The following is a 16,232-nucleotide window of genomic DNA, read 5'->3' as shown; positions in this document are numbered from 1 at the left end:
GGAGATATGATCGCAATTTCCAAAAATCCAAATAGTGATTCTAGGCTAGGGAAAAAAAAATATTTAGTCTCCGGTCGCTTAAAAAGACACGCAGACACACGTTCACTGAAGATGGACAATAAGTGGTTTAAATGTAAACTGTGTAAAGTGTTATTTACTGTTAAAGTAGGAAGGATGTAGAAATCCCTTCCATAGCTGGTGGTGTTAGGGAGGAGTGTTGATATTTTCAAAACCTTTTTTAGATGGGCATCTTCGCAAACACAATATACAGGGATATGGAAAATGGTAGGCACACACACACACACACACACACACACACACACACACACACACACACACACCAGTTGCTGTTATTGCAGTAACAGTCCTGGCCTGTCTCATGGCCTTGTGTAATTGTGTCTCTCTAGTAACATGAGCCCTGTCATCTCAGAGTAAAGTGAACCACATTCCCCTCAGTGTGATTCTCTCTGCTGATTCTGTGTCAGAAAGGCAGCCCATACATAAGTTGTTTTTTTTTTTTTTTTTTTTCTTTCAACCAGCGAGATGAATGAACAAAAAGAACCCAATTCCCCTATCCACACATTCGATGTTGAGCTGTTGTATTCTAACAGTAAGGAGATTTCCCTACCATCAGAATACACTGATCATGACTGTGGGCTATAGCCAGCAGCACTGATCGAGTGGAAAAAATCTGACAGGGCAGTTGTGCCGCTGGCTATAGCCCACAGTAGTGTACAACCTCCCTGCCCATACATGGATCAAAATTCAGCTGGTCCCTGCGATACCAGTCCAATTTCAATCCATGAATGCCCAGTTTAACACAGGCTGAACTGAATGGACTGATATTTTAATTTACCTTACAAACTATGTCAGCTGGGACCACAGGGTAAACGCCTGGGCATAGAGGTTCATAGCCATCCCTTTTCTATTAAAAACTAAAATAGTTTTGGCTAGAGTTTAAATTTAAGTAAGAAACCAGAATCAGTTGCATGGTTTTCATCTTTCAGACAGACTATGAAGGCCAAGCCAAGAAACTCCTGGAACTGGTGGAAAACACAGATCTGATAATTGTTGCTGGCGGAGATGGAACTCTGCAAGAAGTAAGTAAGATTTCATATGGCTGTATCCTACTGTTTGTTTGTTTTTTTTGTTTTTTTCATTAACCTTTTCAGCTCCAGGACAAACAAAACTTTTGTGACCAGACTATTTTTCTAAGTTTTGGAATGCATTGGTTTAGGCTGGCCAAACACACATGGATTGAACTAAAAAAGAATCCAACAGAGTCTTCCATCCACACTACACAGCGTAGATAGATGAATCTCTAGATGTGGCTAATTTATATTGACAACCCCGCTGGCTGTCAAAATATTTAAACAGCAGCTGCATCTGATTGGATGCACCCACTGTTGGGCAACAATCTCCTGCCCACCTACTTTGATTTTTCAATCAAGAGAGATCAGGCATGGCTCTCTTGGCCACCCACTGTTAGAATTTCGACCGGTTGATCAGGAAATGGGCGTAACTTGAGCAGTGTATGGTCAGCAAAAGCTTTTTACTGCTTTGCATGTCAAAATGTTTTACACAAATTTAAAAGTACGCATAGGGCCCTTCATTTTGTCATTTATTTTTAAAAAAATATCCTGTACATGTTTTTTAAAATGGAGAAATGGACAAAAATGGAAAAAAAAAAAAAAGTGCTTTAGTTTGTCTAATGCATAACATTTAGTGGTGTAAAAAGCTGGGATCCCAATTTTGTCAATCACTTTGTTTTTAAAAGAATTATTATTTGTAGTTAAAAGGGGTATAACATGCAAGGAGGAAGTGGCTGTGCTAGGATTGGGCATGTCTGAATAGTCAAATTTTCTATCAAGTTCAAAGGCACATTCCAAGTGAATAAAAAATGATTAATGGAAAGAAAAACACACTGTAAGTGAGCATTTAAAATACTTGATGTCTTGATTGTACAGTACAGGACACAGGCTAGATATTCATAGACCCTGCATTATAGGCTGCTACCTTTAGGTGATTGGACACAGGCAAAGCTTTTGGACACTCCCCTTGGGCGGGTTGCTTGGGAGAGTAATAGTTTTGTTGTGGCCATTGAAAGCGCTTGACCTGTCTAGACACGTTTTACACGTTGAGCGTTTTTTTCTGCCAAAACACTGCTGGCAGGAGGAAATGAGTTTAGGAGAGCTGGGCAAACACCCTGTGTGCATGGGGCCTTTCTCTGAAAATGTTTTAAATTGGTAAAGTTTTTTTTAAAGTTAAAATGTAACTGTACCTGAAAAAGTCTTAAAAGAGAAGTATGGGAATCATTTTTTTTTATTTAATCATACCTAGATGGATGCATGCAGCATCGGTCCCCCGCCGGCTCTAACACTGAGAACCGATCTATCAAATACCACCGATCGCTCGGTTCTCAGGGCTCCCTGAGCAGAGAGCCGCTGACTGTCAGTCAACCGCTCTCTACTCTGCCCCCCTGCGCTCACTGGAGTGCTGGGCTGTGGAGGGGGCAGTAGCGGCCGACTCAGGCTCTTAGCGGCTCACTGAGAGGCTGAGCCGTGTCAGTCCAGGGATGTGGGCGGATCCTGATCATATGGTCACGATCAGGATGGACTGACTATATATAGTAAAGTTTTGGGGTTATAGCACCATGGGACCATGTGCAAAGCTGTTTAATGTTAAACAAAGAGGTGTTTATTTTTCTTTAGGCAAACAAAAGAAACGCTTCCAGCAGCAAAACTGAATGCAACACAAAAAAAAGTCTGCTGGTGTTCATCACAACAGCATAAACAAAATATAAGGAAACCCACAGTTCATAGATGGGACTTTACCCCAGGGTTAGCAGAGTCCCAGTCTGGCTATCTGGCAGCTTCCAGCATAAGTGCAGGTGTCTCTCTCCAACTCCTACTCACACCACCACACCTAATACTTCTTCCTGTTTTTGTGCTGCTTCCTGGGGCCTTTTAATCCTTTGGGGACTCAAGTCAAGGAGTGGAGGCCCTTTTACCACCCGAATGTCACTTCAGGGCCACCAAAATTTGGGGTCCCATATACCTCTCTACTAATACAGAGAGGACTGCAAGTCAGTCCTCTCCTTAACATGGCAAATCCAGAATTCCTCACCCATGAAGGATGAGCCCCCTGAGTACCCACATACTTCCCTTAAAGGGACCATAACCCGAACACTGCTGCCACATAGCACCCGTCCAGGACCCATCCTTGTCGTCGTGTACTATATAGGTGCATAAAATTATAATATCAAAAAGTTAATTTATTTTAGTAATTCAATTCCAAAATTGAAACTCATATTTTATACAGATGCGTTACACACAGAATGATATATTTCAAGCATTTCTTTCTTTTAATTTTGATGATTTTGGCTTACAGCTAGTGAAAACCCAAACTTCAGTATCTCAGAAAATTATAATATAACATAACCAATAAAAAAAGGATTTTTAATACAGTAATGAGAAGGGTTGGCCTACAGAAAAGTATGTCCATGCACAGTATAGTATGCACTCAATACTTGGTCGGGGCTCCTTTTGCATTAATTACTGCATCAATGTGGCATGGCATGGAGGTGATAAGCCTGTGGCAATGCTGAGTTGTTATGGAAGCCCAGGTTGCTTTGATAGTGGCCTTCAGCTCATCTACATTATTAGATATGGGGTGTCTCATCTTTCTCTTGACAATACCCCACAGATTCTCTATGGGGTTTAGGTCAGGCGAGTTTGCTGGTCAATCAAGCACATTGATACCATGATCATTAAACAAGGTATTGGTACTTTTGTCAGTGTGGGCAGGTGCCCAGTCCTGCTGGAAAATTAAATTAGCATCTCCATAAAGTTGGTCACCAGAGGGAAGCATGAAGTGCTCTAGAATTTCCTGGTAGAGGCCTGCGCTGACTTTGGACTTGATGATAAAAACACAGTGGACCAACACCAGCAGATGATGTGGCTCCCCAAATCATCAGACTGTGGAAAATTTTGAAATTTCAGTTAGAAATCAAGGTTCCAGAGTCTGGAGGAAGAGTGAAGAGGAACAGAATCCAAGTTACATGAGGTTCTGTGTAAAGTTTCCACAGTCAGTAATGATTTGGGGGCAGCCATACCTGTCTGGTGCGTTTTGGGGGTTTCGAGTGGGGGGGGCACGAATGTGTGGTCTGTTGAGGAGGGGCGTCCTGGTGGGGGCTCCTGCCAAGGCCCCTCTTTACTGTACAGATATCCATTGATGTCCCCTGTGGGTCCCGGGAGCCGCGTGGAACCGCCATTTTGCCCGTGGATGACTAGCTGTGTATTCGGCGGCCATGTTTGTGTAGTTGTCGGCTTTTTCCTTTGGTTTTCCATTGAACAGAATGGCACTGTGCTGGCCGGAAATGGTGAGTTATTGTGGGTGCCCTAGGCGGATCTCCATCTCTCTGCTATAGCAGCGATTCAGCTGTGCTGAGACTTGTATTGCCACTAGCAGGGGGGAGGGGGGTCACTTAGCAGTGTTTTTTTTCTGGATTGCCTGTGTGGTTCCCTGGTTAGCATGGAGACCCTGGAGAAAATTTTCACCCCCTGATCTCATCTTATAGGCGGCGGGGCTCTTCTGGGTCCCAGTCCACACTGTCTGCGATGGCGGCGGCACTGGAGTCATTAGTGTCCAAGGTGAAAAAGCGCTATTTAAGGCACTGGTTGTATCTGTGTGGGAAACTTTAAAAATGGAGGATGCAGCTGCGGCGGAGGCACCAGTCACCTTCGGTACCCAAAAATCCTCAAATGCGGCAAAAGTTTTTCCTTTTCCTGCCTATTTTGGCAAAATTGGCGTGAATCTGTGGGGTTTTCCTAAACGCAATGTGGTGGTTCCTAAGCGTTTCGTTAAAAGGTACCCCTTTCCTTTGCAGAGTCCTTGATAAAAAAAAAGTGGACGGTCCCACCTGTGGTGGATTCCCCGGTTTCCTGGCTGAACAAATCCACCCTGATTCTGGTGGAGGAGTCTCCGGCTTTTAAAGACCATTTTGATAGGAAGGCGAAGATCTTGGTCCAGTACATGTTTACTATGGTCGGTTCAGTCCTTAGGCTGGTGTTCACCATTGCCTTGGTGTTCCAGACCTTGACGGAGTGGGCTAAGCTTTTGCGCCAGGATCTTGAGGGGGAACTGCTTCCCCTCTGCCTTTGCAGAGCTGGTAGACCAGTTGGTCCAGGGGTTGCAGTTTCTCTCCGATGCCTCTCTGGATGCGACTCTCTTCGTTTTTAGGCTGTCTGTGACAGCAGTGGTCCTTCGGCGCATGATACGGCTGAAATGCTGGTCTGCGGACCAAGCTTCCAAAAAGGACTTGGCAGATCTCCCCTTTATGGGGGATCGCCTGTTTGGGTCTTCCCTGGATGAAATCATTAAGGGAGTCACAGGAGGGAAGAGTACTCTCCTCCCACAGGGGCAAATCCATTTGAAACGTCTCCGAAGGTTCCAAGAGGCCCTGGCCTGGTAAGTCATGAGCAGGTTCTTCCAGACCTGCAGATAAGTCCTCTTCTGCCTGAAGGGGCTCCCTCACCTGTATCTGGGAAGGGGGGACGTCTTGGTTTTTTTCCGGACCCGTGGACCTCTTTGATTAAAGACAGGTGGGTCCACGAGCTGAATTGCGCCGGCTACAAGATTGAATTTTGGTCTTATCCTCCAGAGAGGTTTTGTCCCCAGATCGCTTGCGTGGTCTCTTCAGGGTGGTACAAGATTTGCTACTGCAAGGAGTGATTGTACCGGTCCCAAACTCAGAAAGTTTTCGGGGTTTTTATTCAAACCTGTTTACAGTTCCCTGAAAGGAAGGCAAAGTTTGTTCAATCCTGGATCTCAAATCCCTGAACCGCTTTGTGCAGGTACAGAAGTTCCGGATGAAGTCCATCCATTCGTTAGTGGCATCCTTTCATCAAACGGATCTTCTGGCCTCTATCGATATCAAGGACGCTTACCTCCATATCCTGATATATGTCGACATCAGCGCTTTCTTCACTTTGCCATTGGCAAGGAGCATTATCAATTTGTGGCGGTCTCGCCTCAGCTCCTCGGGTGTTCACAAAAGTGTTAGCCCCGGTGTTAGCATTACTGCGACAGCGGGGGATTGTGGTGTTGGGGTACCTGGATGATCTTCTACATGCAAAATGTTTGACTGCTCTACGGGACAACCTGGACATCACTGTGTGGACTCTGCAGGAGTTTGGCTGGACTTTGAATTTTCAGAAGTCTGCTCTGATTCTGACTATCTGGGTCTGACTCTGGACTTGGCCTCAGCCAGGGTGTTTCTCCCGCTGGACAAGTTCCAGAAGCTGCAGGAAGCCATTCGACTCCTGTTGTCCAGCAGTCGGTCATCTCTCAGGACTTGCATGCGGGTGCTGGGCCTGATGGTGTTTTACCTTGGAGGCGGTTCTATTTGCTCAGTTCCACATGAGACTTCGGCAGAGAGGGATTCTTGCAAAGTGGGAGAAGAATCCTCACTGTCTAGACAATTTGATCCTGTTGTGCTGGTGTATGAGCAGGTCCCTGATTTGGTGGCTTCGCTCTCTGGCTCTTCGACAGAGAAAATCCTTCCTTCCCCTGTACTGGACGGTGATCACCACCCTCTGGCCGACGCCACGGACGCACTGGTGGCTCCTTGGGGCCAGTACCGTCTGATATATGCCTTTCCTCCTCTCAAGCTTCTGCCAAGACTTCTGCTCAGGATCGAGGCCGAAGGAATTCCGGTCATCCTTGTGGCCCCAGACTGGCCTCGCCAGTCTTGGTATGCAAATTTAGTATGGCTGGTTGCCCATGTCCCTTGGAGACTCCCTCTCAGGGAAGAGCTGCTGGCCCAAAGGTCCAATCTTCCATCCTGCCTTACAGTTGCTGGCTTTAACGGCTTGGCTGTTGAAGGCCAGGTGCTAAAGGATAGAGGGTTGTCTGACTCAGTGATTCCCACGCTGTTGAAGGCCAGAAAATCTACCTCTAGAAAGAATTACCATCGCATCTGGAAATCGTATATTGCATGGTGTGAGTCTCTGGGGGTTTCTCCTCGTTCCTTTTCGTTAACTCAAATTTTGGTGTTCCTCCAAAGAGGAACTGCGCCTGGCCTTGGGTACCATCAAGGGCCAGGTTTTGGCCCTGGTGATTTTCTTTCAATGTCCTTTGGCTACGCATTCCTTGGTTCGCATCTTTGTTCAGGGGGTTCGCAACTGTGCGGTCTCCATTGCTTCCGTAGGACCTCAATTTGGTACTGTCGCTTCTTCACAAACTGCCTTTTGTAAATATTTGTGCCATTCCTCTGCTTACATTGTCCCAGAAGGTAGCCTTCTTGGTGGCAATTATTTCCGCATGCAGAGTGTCCAAGCTTGCAGCTTCGTCTTCTCGTTCACCTTATCTGGTGGTTCACAGAGATAAAGTGGCACTTCGCCCTGGTCAGTTGTTCCTTCCCAAGGTTGTCTCTGGTTTTCATTGGAATGAAGACATTGTGTTGCCTTCCCTGTGTCCTAAGCCTCCTAAGGTGATTGCCTTGCATTCTGTGGATGTGGTTCGGTCAAACAGGGTGTACCTGGCAGCAACCAAGTCGTTTAGGAAATCTGACTCACTTTTTGTCCTTATGGATGGACCTCGCAAGGGGTTGGCCGCGTCTGCCGTGACCATTTCCAGATTGATCAGACAGACGGTAGTGCAGGCCTATTCAACCAAGGGTCAGATTTCTCCTTTCCCTGCTTAAGGCCCATCTACGCGGGCGCTTAGTTCCTCCTGGGCCTTCTGCTATCAGGTGTCAGTGATGCAGGGTTGCAAGGCGGCCACCTGGTCGTTTGTGCACACTTTCACAAAATTCTGCAAAGTAGATTTTTGGCATCTGCGAATGCTGCTTTTGGCCGCAAGGTTTTGCAGGCTGCTGTTTGAGAGGATGTGGTCTTCTTTGAGGGTGTATTGTTTTCAGATGAGCTCCAGTTGTTCCTGATTGAGCTCCAGGTTACCTGGTTGGCTAGGTTTAGCCTTTGGGATTTTTTTTCTGCTGTGTTTTTCCACCCATCATGTTTGACACTGCTTTGGGACGTCCCAATGGTCAAGAAGATTCTGGAGCTGTGTCCGTCATGCAATAAACAGTGAAAAAATTACTTATACATTAAATAAACAGAACAGTATCTGTTAAAAATATCCATAGATAGTCGCTACTCATAGTATGGGGGCAACAGTCTGTGTGGATGATAAACACAAATTTAAGCAGCGCTAGCACTCAAAAATGGGAATATAAGTGACCCTATGTTTTACTTCAAAATGAATATATCACTCTAATGATATTAAAGGTCCTAATAAATAGTGTAAATAATTAGACCAACCGTGATAAATAACATTCTATAGTGATAGGAAATAAAGTGCTGAAATTTAGTGAATAAAATCCATAGATATATATAAAAATTAATTACTGAAAATTAGTGCAAAAAGTCCATAAATATAAAAAAAATCAAGTGAAATAAATATTATAGTCCTTATAGTGATCCAAAATATAAGGTGCTCCAGTGCTGGTAAACAATTTAGTGCTCCAAAAGTGAAGGGTGCCCCTCTCGGTTCCCTACTCACCACAACGCCAATATTTTGAAGCCTTAAATAAATTGCACATAAGCCTTGGCACCAGGATTCTTAGAAGGATTCCTCCATACGCTTTTCCTTAGATAATTATGGGTCCGCTTGCGCATCCACCATTGGAATAGAAGAAAAAGCCGTGCATAGTGAAGTATGTATGTATAAAGATTTAATCAAGCTTAGTAGCCAAATACATACTTACAATGTAACAAATCGTACAAGCATATACAAAAACACGCCTCGTGGTTACGCCGCTCGGCGTGCTTTCCACGGGCAGGAAGTAACCAACCGGAAGTGACGTGCCGCTCCGTGCGTGACAGGAAATACGTCAAAGCGTTTCGCCGTAAGTTCCGGCGTTTTCAAAGACCAGCACTGGAGCACCTTATATTTTGGATCACTATAAGGACTATAATATTTATTTCACTTGATTTTTTTATATTTATGGACTTTTTGCACTAATTTTCAGTAATTCATTTTTATATATATCTATGGATTTTATTCACTAAATTTCAGCACTTTATTTCCTATCACTATAGAATGTTATTTATCACGGTTGGTCGAATTATTTACACTATTTATTAGGACCTTTAATATCATTAGAGTGATATATTCATTTTGAAGTAAAACATAGGGTCACTTATATTCCCATTTTTGAGTGCTAGCGCTGCTTAAATTTGTGTTTATCATTCTCCCTAAGCTTTTCTTAGTGTTGCAGCAGCTGCACCTTAATACACGTTTTTTAATTTATACACTTATCACTTGGAGTTATATATATATATATATATATATATATATATATTTTGAGATCATTAGCGCGGGTTTTAAATTAGTTTCTCACTGTCTGTGTGGATGGTTTTCCTGTGGTAGGGCAGCACTCCAATAGGAACAGAAACCCAGGTTCCAGGTTAACTGAAGAGAAGACAGAAGGCGCCTCGAAGTGCAGTAGTAAAAAACATTTATTGAACACACATATTAACAACTCACATTTTAGTGGGTAAAATATGGGCATGTAAACAGTACATACTGGATACTGTTACATGCCCATATTTTACCCACTAAAGAGGAGAAGAGGTCTCCTCTTATCTACTCCTGTAGGGGGGTAGCATAACCCAATGGTCAAGGAGATTCTGGAGCGCCTTCAATGAACATCAGAGAAAAGGATTTTACAGTAAGACAAAAATTCTAATTTTTTTTATTGATCTCATGGAATATTTAAATTTTCTGAGATACTGAATTAAAAGAAAGAAATGCTTGAAATATATATTAATTACTCCATGTATAATGCATCTATATAAAATACGAGTTTCACATTTTTTATTACTGAAATAAATACATTTTTCAAAGATATTCACATTTTTTGAGATGCGCGTGTGTGTGTGTGTGTATATATATATGTGTATGTATGTATGTGTGTGTGTATATATATATATATATATATAGTATCTCACAAAAGTGAATGTAAAGTAGTGAGTGTACAGCTTGTATAATAGTGTAAATTTGCTGTCCCCTCAAAATACCTCAACACACAGCCATTAATGTCTAAACCGCTGGCAACAAAAGTGAGTCAAAATCTCCAAATTGGGCCCAAAGTGTCAATATTTTTTGTGGCCATCATATTTTTTTTTTTTTTCAGCACTGCCTTAACCCTCTTGGGCATGTTCACCAGAGTTTCACAGGTTTCCACTGGAGTCCTCTTCCACTCCTCCATGACGACATCACGAAGCTGGTGGAAGTTAAAGACCTCCTCCACCCTCCCTTTGAGGATGCCCCACAGATGTTTAATAGAGTTGTGTGATAAATCAACACAAAGTGGCACATAATTGTGAAGTGGAAGGAAAATAATAAATGGTTTTCAACATTTTTTAAAAATACATATTTGAAAAGTGTGGTGTGCATTTGTATTCAGCCCCCTTTACTCTGATACCCCTAACCAAAATCTAGTGGAACTAATTGCCTTCAGAAGTCACCTAATTTAGTAAATAGACTCCACCTGTATGTAATGTAATCCCAGTATAAATACAGCTGTTCTGTGAAGCCCTCAGAGGTTTTTTAGTGAACCTTGGTGAACAAACAGTATCATGAAGGCCAAGGAACACACCAGACAAGTCAGGGATAAAGTTGTGGAGAAGTTGAATGCAGGGTTAGGTTATAAAAAAAATATCCCAAGCTTTCAATATCTCACGGAGCACTGTTCAATCCATCACCCGAAAATGGAAAGAGTATGGCACAACTGCAAACCTACCAAGATTTAGTCGTCCACCTAAACTGACAGGCCAAACAAGGAGAGCATTAATCAGAGAAGCAGCCAAGAGGCCCATGACTCTGGAAGAGCTGCAGAGATCCACAGCTCAGGTGGGAGAATCTGTCCACAGGACAACTATTAGTCTTGCAATCCACAAATCTGGCCTTTATGGAAGAGGGACAAGAAAAAAGCAATTGTTGAAAGAAGGCCATAAGAAGTCCCGTTTGCAGTTTGTGAGAAGCCATGTGGGGGATACAACAGAAGAAGGTGCTCTGGTCAGAGGAGACCAAAATTTAACTTTTTGGCGTAAAAGAAAACGCTATGTGTGGCAAAAAACTAACCCTGCACATCACCCTGAACACACCATCCCCACCATGAAACGTGGTGGTGGCAGCATCATGTTGTGGGGGCACTTTTCTTTAGCAGTGGCAGGGAAGCTGGTCAGAGTTGATGGGAAGATGGATAGAGCCAAATACAGGGCAATCTTAGAAGAAAACCTGTTAGAGGCTGGAAAAGTCTTGAAACTGGGACATGGGGTCAACTTCCAGCAGGACGAAGACCCTAAACATACAGCCAAAGCTACAATGAAATGATTTAGATCAAAGCACATTCATGTGTTAGAATGGCCCACTCAAAATCCAGATCTAAATCCAATTGAGAATCTGTGGCAAGACTTGAAAATTGCTGTTCACAAAAGACTTGCAGCTGTAATTGCAGTGAAAGATGGTTCTACAAAGTATTGACTCAGAGGCTGAATACAAATGCACGCCACACTTTCATATATTTTATTTGTAAAACATTTTGAAAACCATTTATCATTTTCCCTTCACTTCACAATTGTGTGCCACTTTGTGTTGGTCTATCAAATAAAATCCCAATAAAATACATTTACGTTTTTGGTTGTAACATTTACAAAATGTGGAAAATTTCAAGGAGTATGAAAACCCTGTATATACAACCCTAGTTCCAAAAAAGTTGGGACACTGTGTAAAATCTACATAAAAACAAAATGCAATGATTTGCAAATCTCATAAACCCATATTTTATTAATTCATATGCCATAGAAAACATATTAAATGTTTAAACTGAGAAAACTGACCATTTTAAGAAAAAAAACAGGTAATTTTGAGATGGCAGCAACAAGTCTCAAAAAAGTTGAGACAGGGCCATGTTTACCGTGTTGTAGCATTCCATGTTCTTTTTAACAACATTGTGAATGTCTGGGAACTGAGGAGAGCAGTTGTTGGAGTTTTAGAAGAGGAATGTTGTCCCATTCTTGCCTGATATAGGATTCTAACTTCTCAACAGTTCTGGGTAGTTTTTGTTATATTTTTTGTTTCAAGATGCATCAGATATTTTCAGTTGGTGAAAGGTCTAGACTGCATACAGGCCAATTAGGTCATGCTATTGTCATAGATGCCGTCTGTGGTTTATTTAGCATTGTTCTGCTTAAATTTACAAGGCCTTCCCTTAAAAAGACATAATATAGATCGGAGCAGGTGCGCAATAAAAACCCGGATATATATTTCAGCATTGATAGTGTCTTTCCAGATGTCCAAGTTGATCATTCCATGCACATTAACCACTTCCATACCACTGGACATCATAGAACGTCCTGGGCTTTGGGTGGGGATATCGGAATGATGCCTTCAGCTGCAGGCATCATTCAGATATCATTTTTTTTTTTAGCCTGCGATTCTCTTCACCATAAGAACAATCATATCGGCTGTACCAAAGTTTGGCGCCATTCCATGAGTGTGCGCAATTTTAAAGCGTGACATATTAGGTATCTATTTACTTGGCGTAACATCATCTTTCACATTATACAGTATTTTTTTTTTTTAACTCATGAAACTTTTTTTCCTCAAAAAAAATGTTTAAAAAATCCCTGCGCAAATACCGTGTGACATAAAAAGTTGCAGTGACCGCCATTTTATTCCCTAGGGTCTGATATTTACAAGTAGGGGATGATTTTTACAAGTAGGAGGGGAGTACCAGAATTGGCCCAGTATGGAAATTGTTAATGAATCCCCATACCATCAGATGAAGGCTTTTGAAATGAGCTCTGATAAGAAGCCAACGGATTCCTCTCCTCTTTAGTCTGGAGGACACAGCACCCCCATGGTTGCCACAAAAAATGTCAAATTTCAATTCGTCAACAGACCATTTTAAATGAGCTTTGGTCCGGAAAAGATGGCGGCATTTCTGTATCCTGTTCAGATCAAGCTTTTTCTTTGCATGATAGAGCTTTACTTTAATTTTTGGGTGGCATGGCGAACTGTGTTCACAGACCATGATTTTTGAGCTCATGCAGTGATTTTTATCACAGAATTTAACACAGTGCCATCTAAGGGCCCAAAGATTACAGGCATCCATTATTGTCTTTTGGCCATGAGACTTGCATACAGAGATTTCTCCAGATTCTCTGAATCTTTTGATGATATTTGCAATTTTATGTTTAGGAACATTATTCTAAAAATGTTCACAGGTTCACAGATTGGTGAACCTCCATTTTTACTCCTGAGACACTCTGACTCTCTAAGATACCGTATTTTCCCGCGTATTAGACGACTTTTTAACCCAGGAAAATCTTCTCAAAAGTCGGGGGTCATCTTATACGCTGGATGTCGTCTTATAGGGCGGATGCTGAAACTTCGGAACCGACTGAACTATGCGGTGGGGGGTGGGGGGGGGGGGGACTCAAAAACGGCCACGGTATGCCTGCTTGGATTGGCTCTCCCTCCCTTCCCTAGCCCTCCCTGTCTCAGAGACTATGGTATGCCCGGGGTATGGAAAAAGAGAGCAGCCATGTGACAAGAAAAACATGCCTCTTTCACCCGTCTGGCCCGCCCTTGCTTCCTATTACCGTACCTCCTTCTCTGCGTCTCGCTCCTGAGGACTGCAGTAAAGCAGTGCAGGCGCGCATGTGCGAGATCTGAGAGGCAGAGAAGAAGGTATGGTAATAGGATACAATGGCGGGCATGACAGGTGAAAGAGGCATGTTTTTCAGGTCACATTGCCGCTTTCTCTCTCTATCCCTTTTTTCCATACCCCGGGCATACAGTATTTTTAATCATAGATAGCATCTAGGTGCTGGATCACACTAAATAAACGTGGAAGAGCATGTTGTGTACAGAAAGCAAAAATATCTTTGCGTTACAGACAGGATGCTGAATTGGTTATGAAAACTGAAAATTTAAGTGACACAGTATCGTCTATGTCAAACATGCATTCAAAAATTAAAAAACACTGTCACTGAGATCAGTGGCCATTTTTTATTTTGTTTCCTGAGTTAAAACTTGCCCATTATATTTTCTAAATATTGGGTCCTTGTTAGTACAATTTATTTTGCCAGCTTTTTGTTGCCCTGTAAACTTTTTTGAGACTTCCTGTTGCCATCAATTTCAACATTCCCTTTTTTTTTTTTTCCTTTACTTAAAAGGGTAGATTTTTTCAGTTGAAACATTTGATATGTTTTCTATGGTGAATAAAATATGGGTTTATGAGATTTGCAAGTCATTGTATTCTGTTTTTTTGTAGATTTTACTGTAGATGTACTGTGTGTGTGTGGCTATCTATCTATCTATCTATCTATCTATCTATCTATCTATCTATCTATCTATCTATCTATCTATCTATCTATCTATCTATCTATCTATCTATCTATCCATCCATATATAATCTCATAAAAGTGAGTACACCCCTCACATTTTTGTAAATATTTTATTATATCTTTTTATGTGACAACACTGAAGAAATGACACTTTGCTACAATGTAAAGTAGTGTAAATTTGTGGTCCCCTCAAAATAACTCAACACACAGCATTTAATGTCTAATCGATGGCAACAAAAGTAAGTAAACCCCTAAGTGAAAATGTCTAAATTGGGCACAATTAACCATTTTCCCTCCCCGGTGTCATGTGACTCGTTAGTGTTACAAGGTTTCCGGTTTGAATGGGGAGCAGGTGTGTTAAATTTGGTGTTATTGCTCTCACTCTTTCATACTGGTCACTAGAAGTTCAACATGCCACCTCATGGCAAAGAACTCTCTGAGGATCTGAAAAAAGAATTATTGCTCTACATAAAGATGGCCTAGGTTAAAAGAAGATTTCCAAGACCCTGAAACTCAGCTGCAGCATGGTTGCCAAGACCCTGAAACTCAGCTGCAGCACGGTGGCGAAGACCATACAGGGGTTTAACAGGACAGGTTTCGCTCAGAACAGGCCTCGCCATGGTCGACCGAAGAAGTTGAGTGCATGTGCTCAGCGTCATATCCAGAGGTTGTATTTTGGAAAGCTTGCAAACAGTTTGCTGAAGACAAGCAGACTAAGGAAATGGATTACCCCTATGGATTGTCCTATAGTCTGATGAGACCAAGATAAACTTATTTGGTTCAGATGGTGTCAAGCGTGTGGTGGCAACCAGGTGAGGAGTACAAAGACAAGTGTGTCTTGCCTACAGTCAAGCATGGTGGTGGAAGTGTCACGGTCTTGGGCTGCATGAGTACTGCCGACACTGGGGAGCTACAGTTCTCTGAGGGAACCATGAATGCCAACATGTACTGTGATATACTGAAGCAGAGCATTATCCCCTCCCTTCGGAGACTGGGCCGGAAGGGCAGTATTCCAACATAACGACCCAAAACAGACATCCAAGACGACCACTGCTTTGCTAAAGAAGCTGAGGGTAAAGGTGATGGACTGTCCAAGCATGTCTCCAGACCTAAACCCTATTGAGCATCTGTGGGGCATCCTCAAACAGAAGGTGGTGGAGTGCAAGGTCTCTAACTTCCACCAGCTCGGTGATATCGTCATGGAGGAGTGGAAGAGGACTCTAGTGGCAACCTGTGAAGCTCTGGTGAACTCCATGCCTAAGAGGGTTAAGGCAGTGCTGGAAAATAATGGTGGCCACACAAAATATTGACACTTTGGGCACAACTTGGACATTTTCACTTAGGGGTGTACTCACTTTTGTTGCTAGAGGTTTAGACATTAATGGATGTGTGTTGAGTTATTTTGAGGGGACAGCAAATTTACACTGTTATACAAGCTGTACACTCACTACTTTACATTGTAGCAAAGTGTAATTTCTTCAGTGTTGTCACATGAAAAGATATAATAAAAGATTTACAAAAATGTGAGGGGTGTACTCACTTTTTCAAGATACTATATATATATATATATATATATATAAGTTTAAGTCCAGTGTAATTGTCCCAATCACCGCTTCAGTGATTAGATTCTCTTAATCTTCACTATTAGTGCTCATATGGTCTATGTACACTTATCAGTAATGTTCGACCCCTTTTTACAGGTAGGTGTGTGTGTGTGTGTATATATATATATATATATATATATATATACACACACACACAGTACTGTGCAGACATTTTAGGCAGGTGTGAAAAAACAGAGGCTGCTTACAG

The 16,232-nt window shown here is 42.4% G+C and overlaps 1 protein-coding gene across 1 annotated transcript in view; it reads left to right on the top strand.

Moving 5' to 3' along the window:
* AGK (acylglycerol kinase) overlaps positions 1-16,232 on the top strand; it is a 160,204-nt gene that overhangs the window by 60,925 nt on the left and 83,047 nt on the right. Inside the window, exon 6 of the mRNA XM_082256998.1 lies at positions 1,008-1,100. Within this exon, the coding sequence (XP_082113124.1) occupies positions 1,008-1,100 (93 nt within the window). The remainder of the gene's footprint in view (positions 1-1,007; positions 1,101-16,232) is intronic.

Source organism: Pelophylax lessonae, assembly GCF_965119305.1.
Source record: "Pelophylax lessonae genome assembly, chromosome: 4".
In the NCBI taxonomy this organism is placed as follows: domain Eukaryota; kingdom Metazoa; phylum Chordata; class Amphibia; order Anura; family Ranidae; genus Pelophylax; species Pelophylax lessonae.
This window is presented reverse-complemented; position numbering and strand designations above follow the sequence as displayed.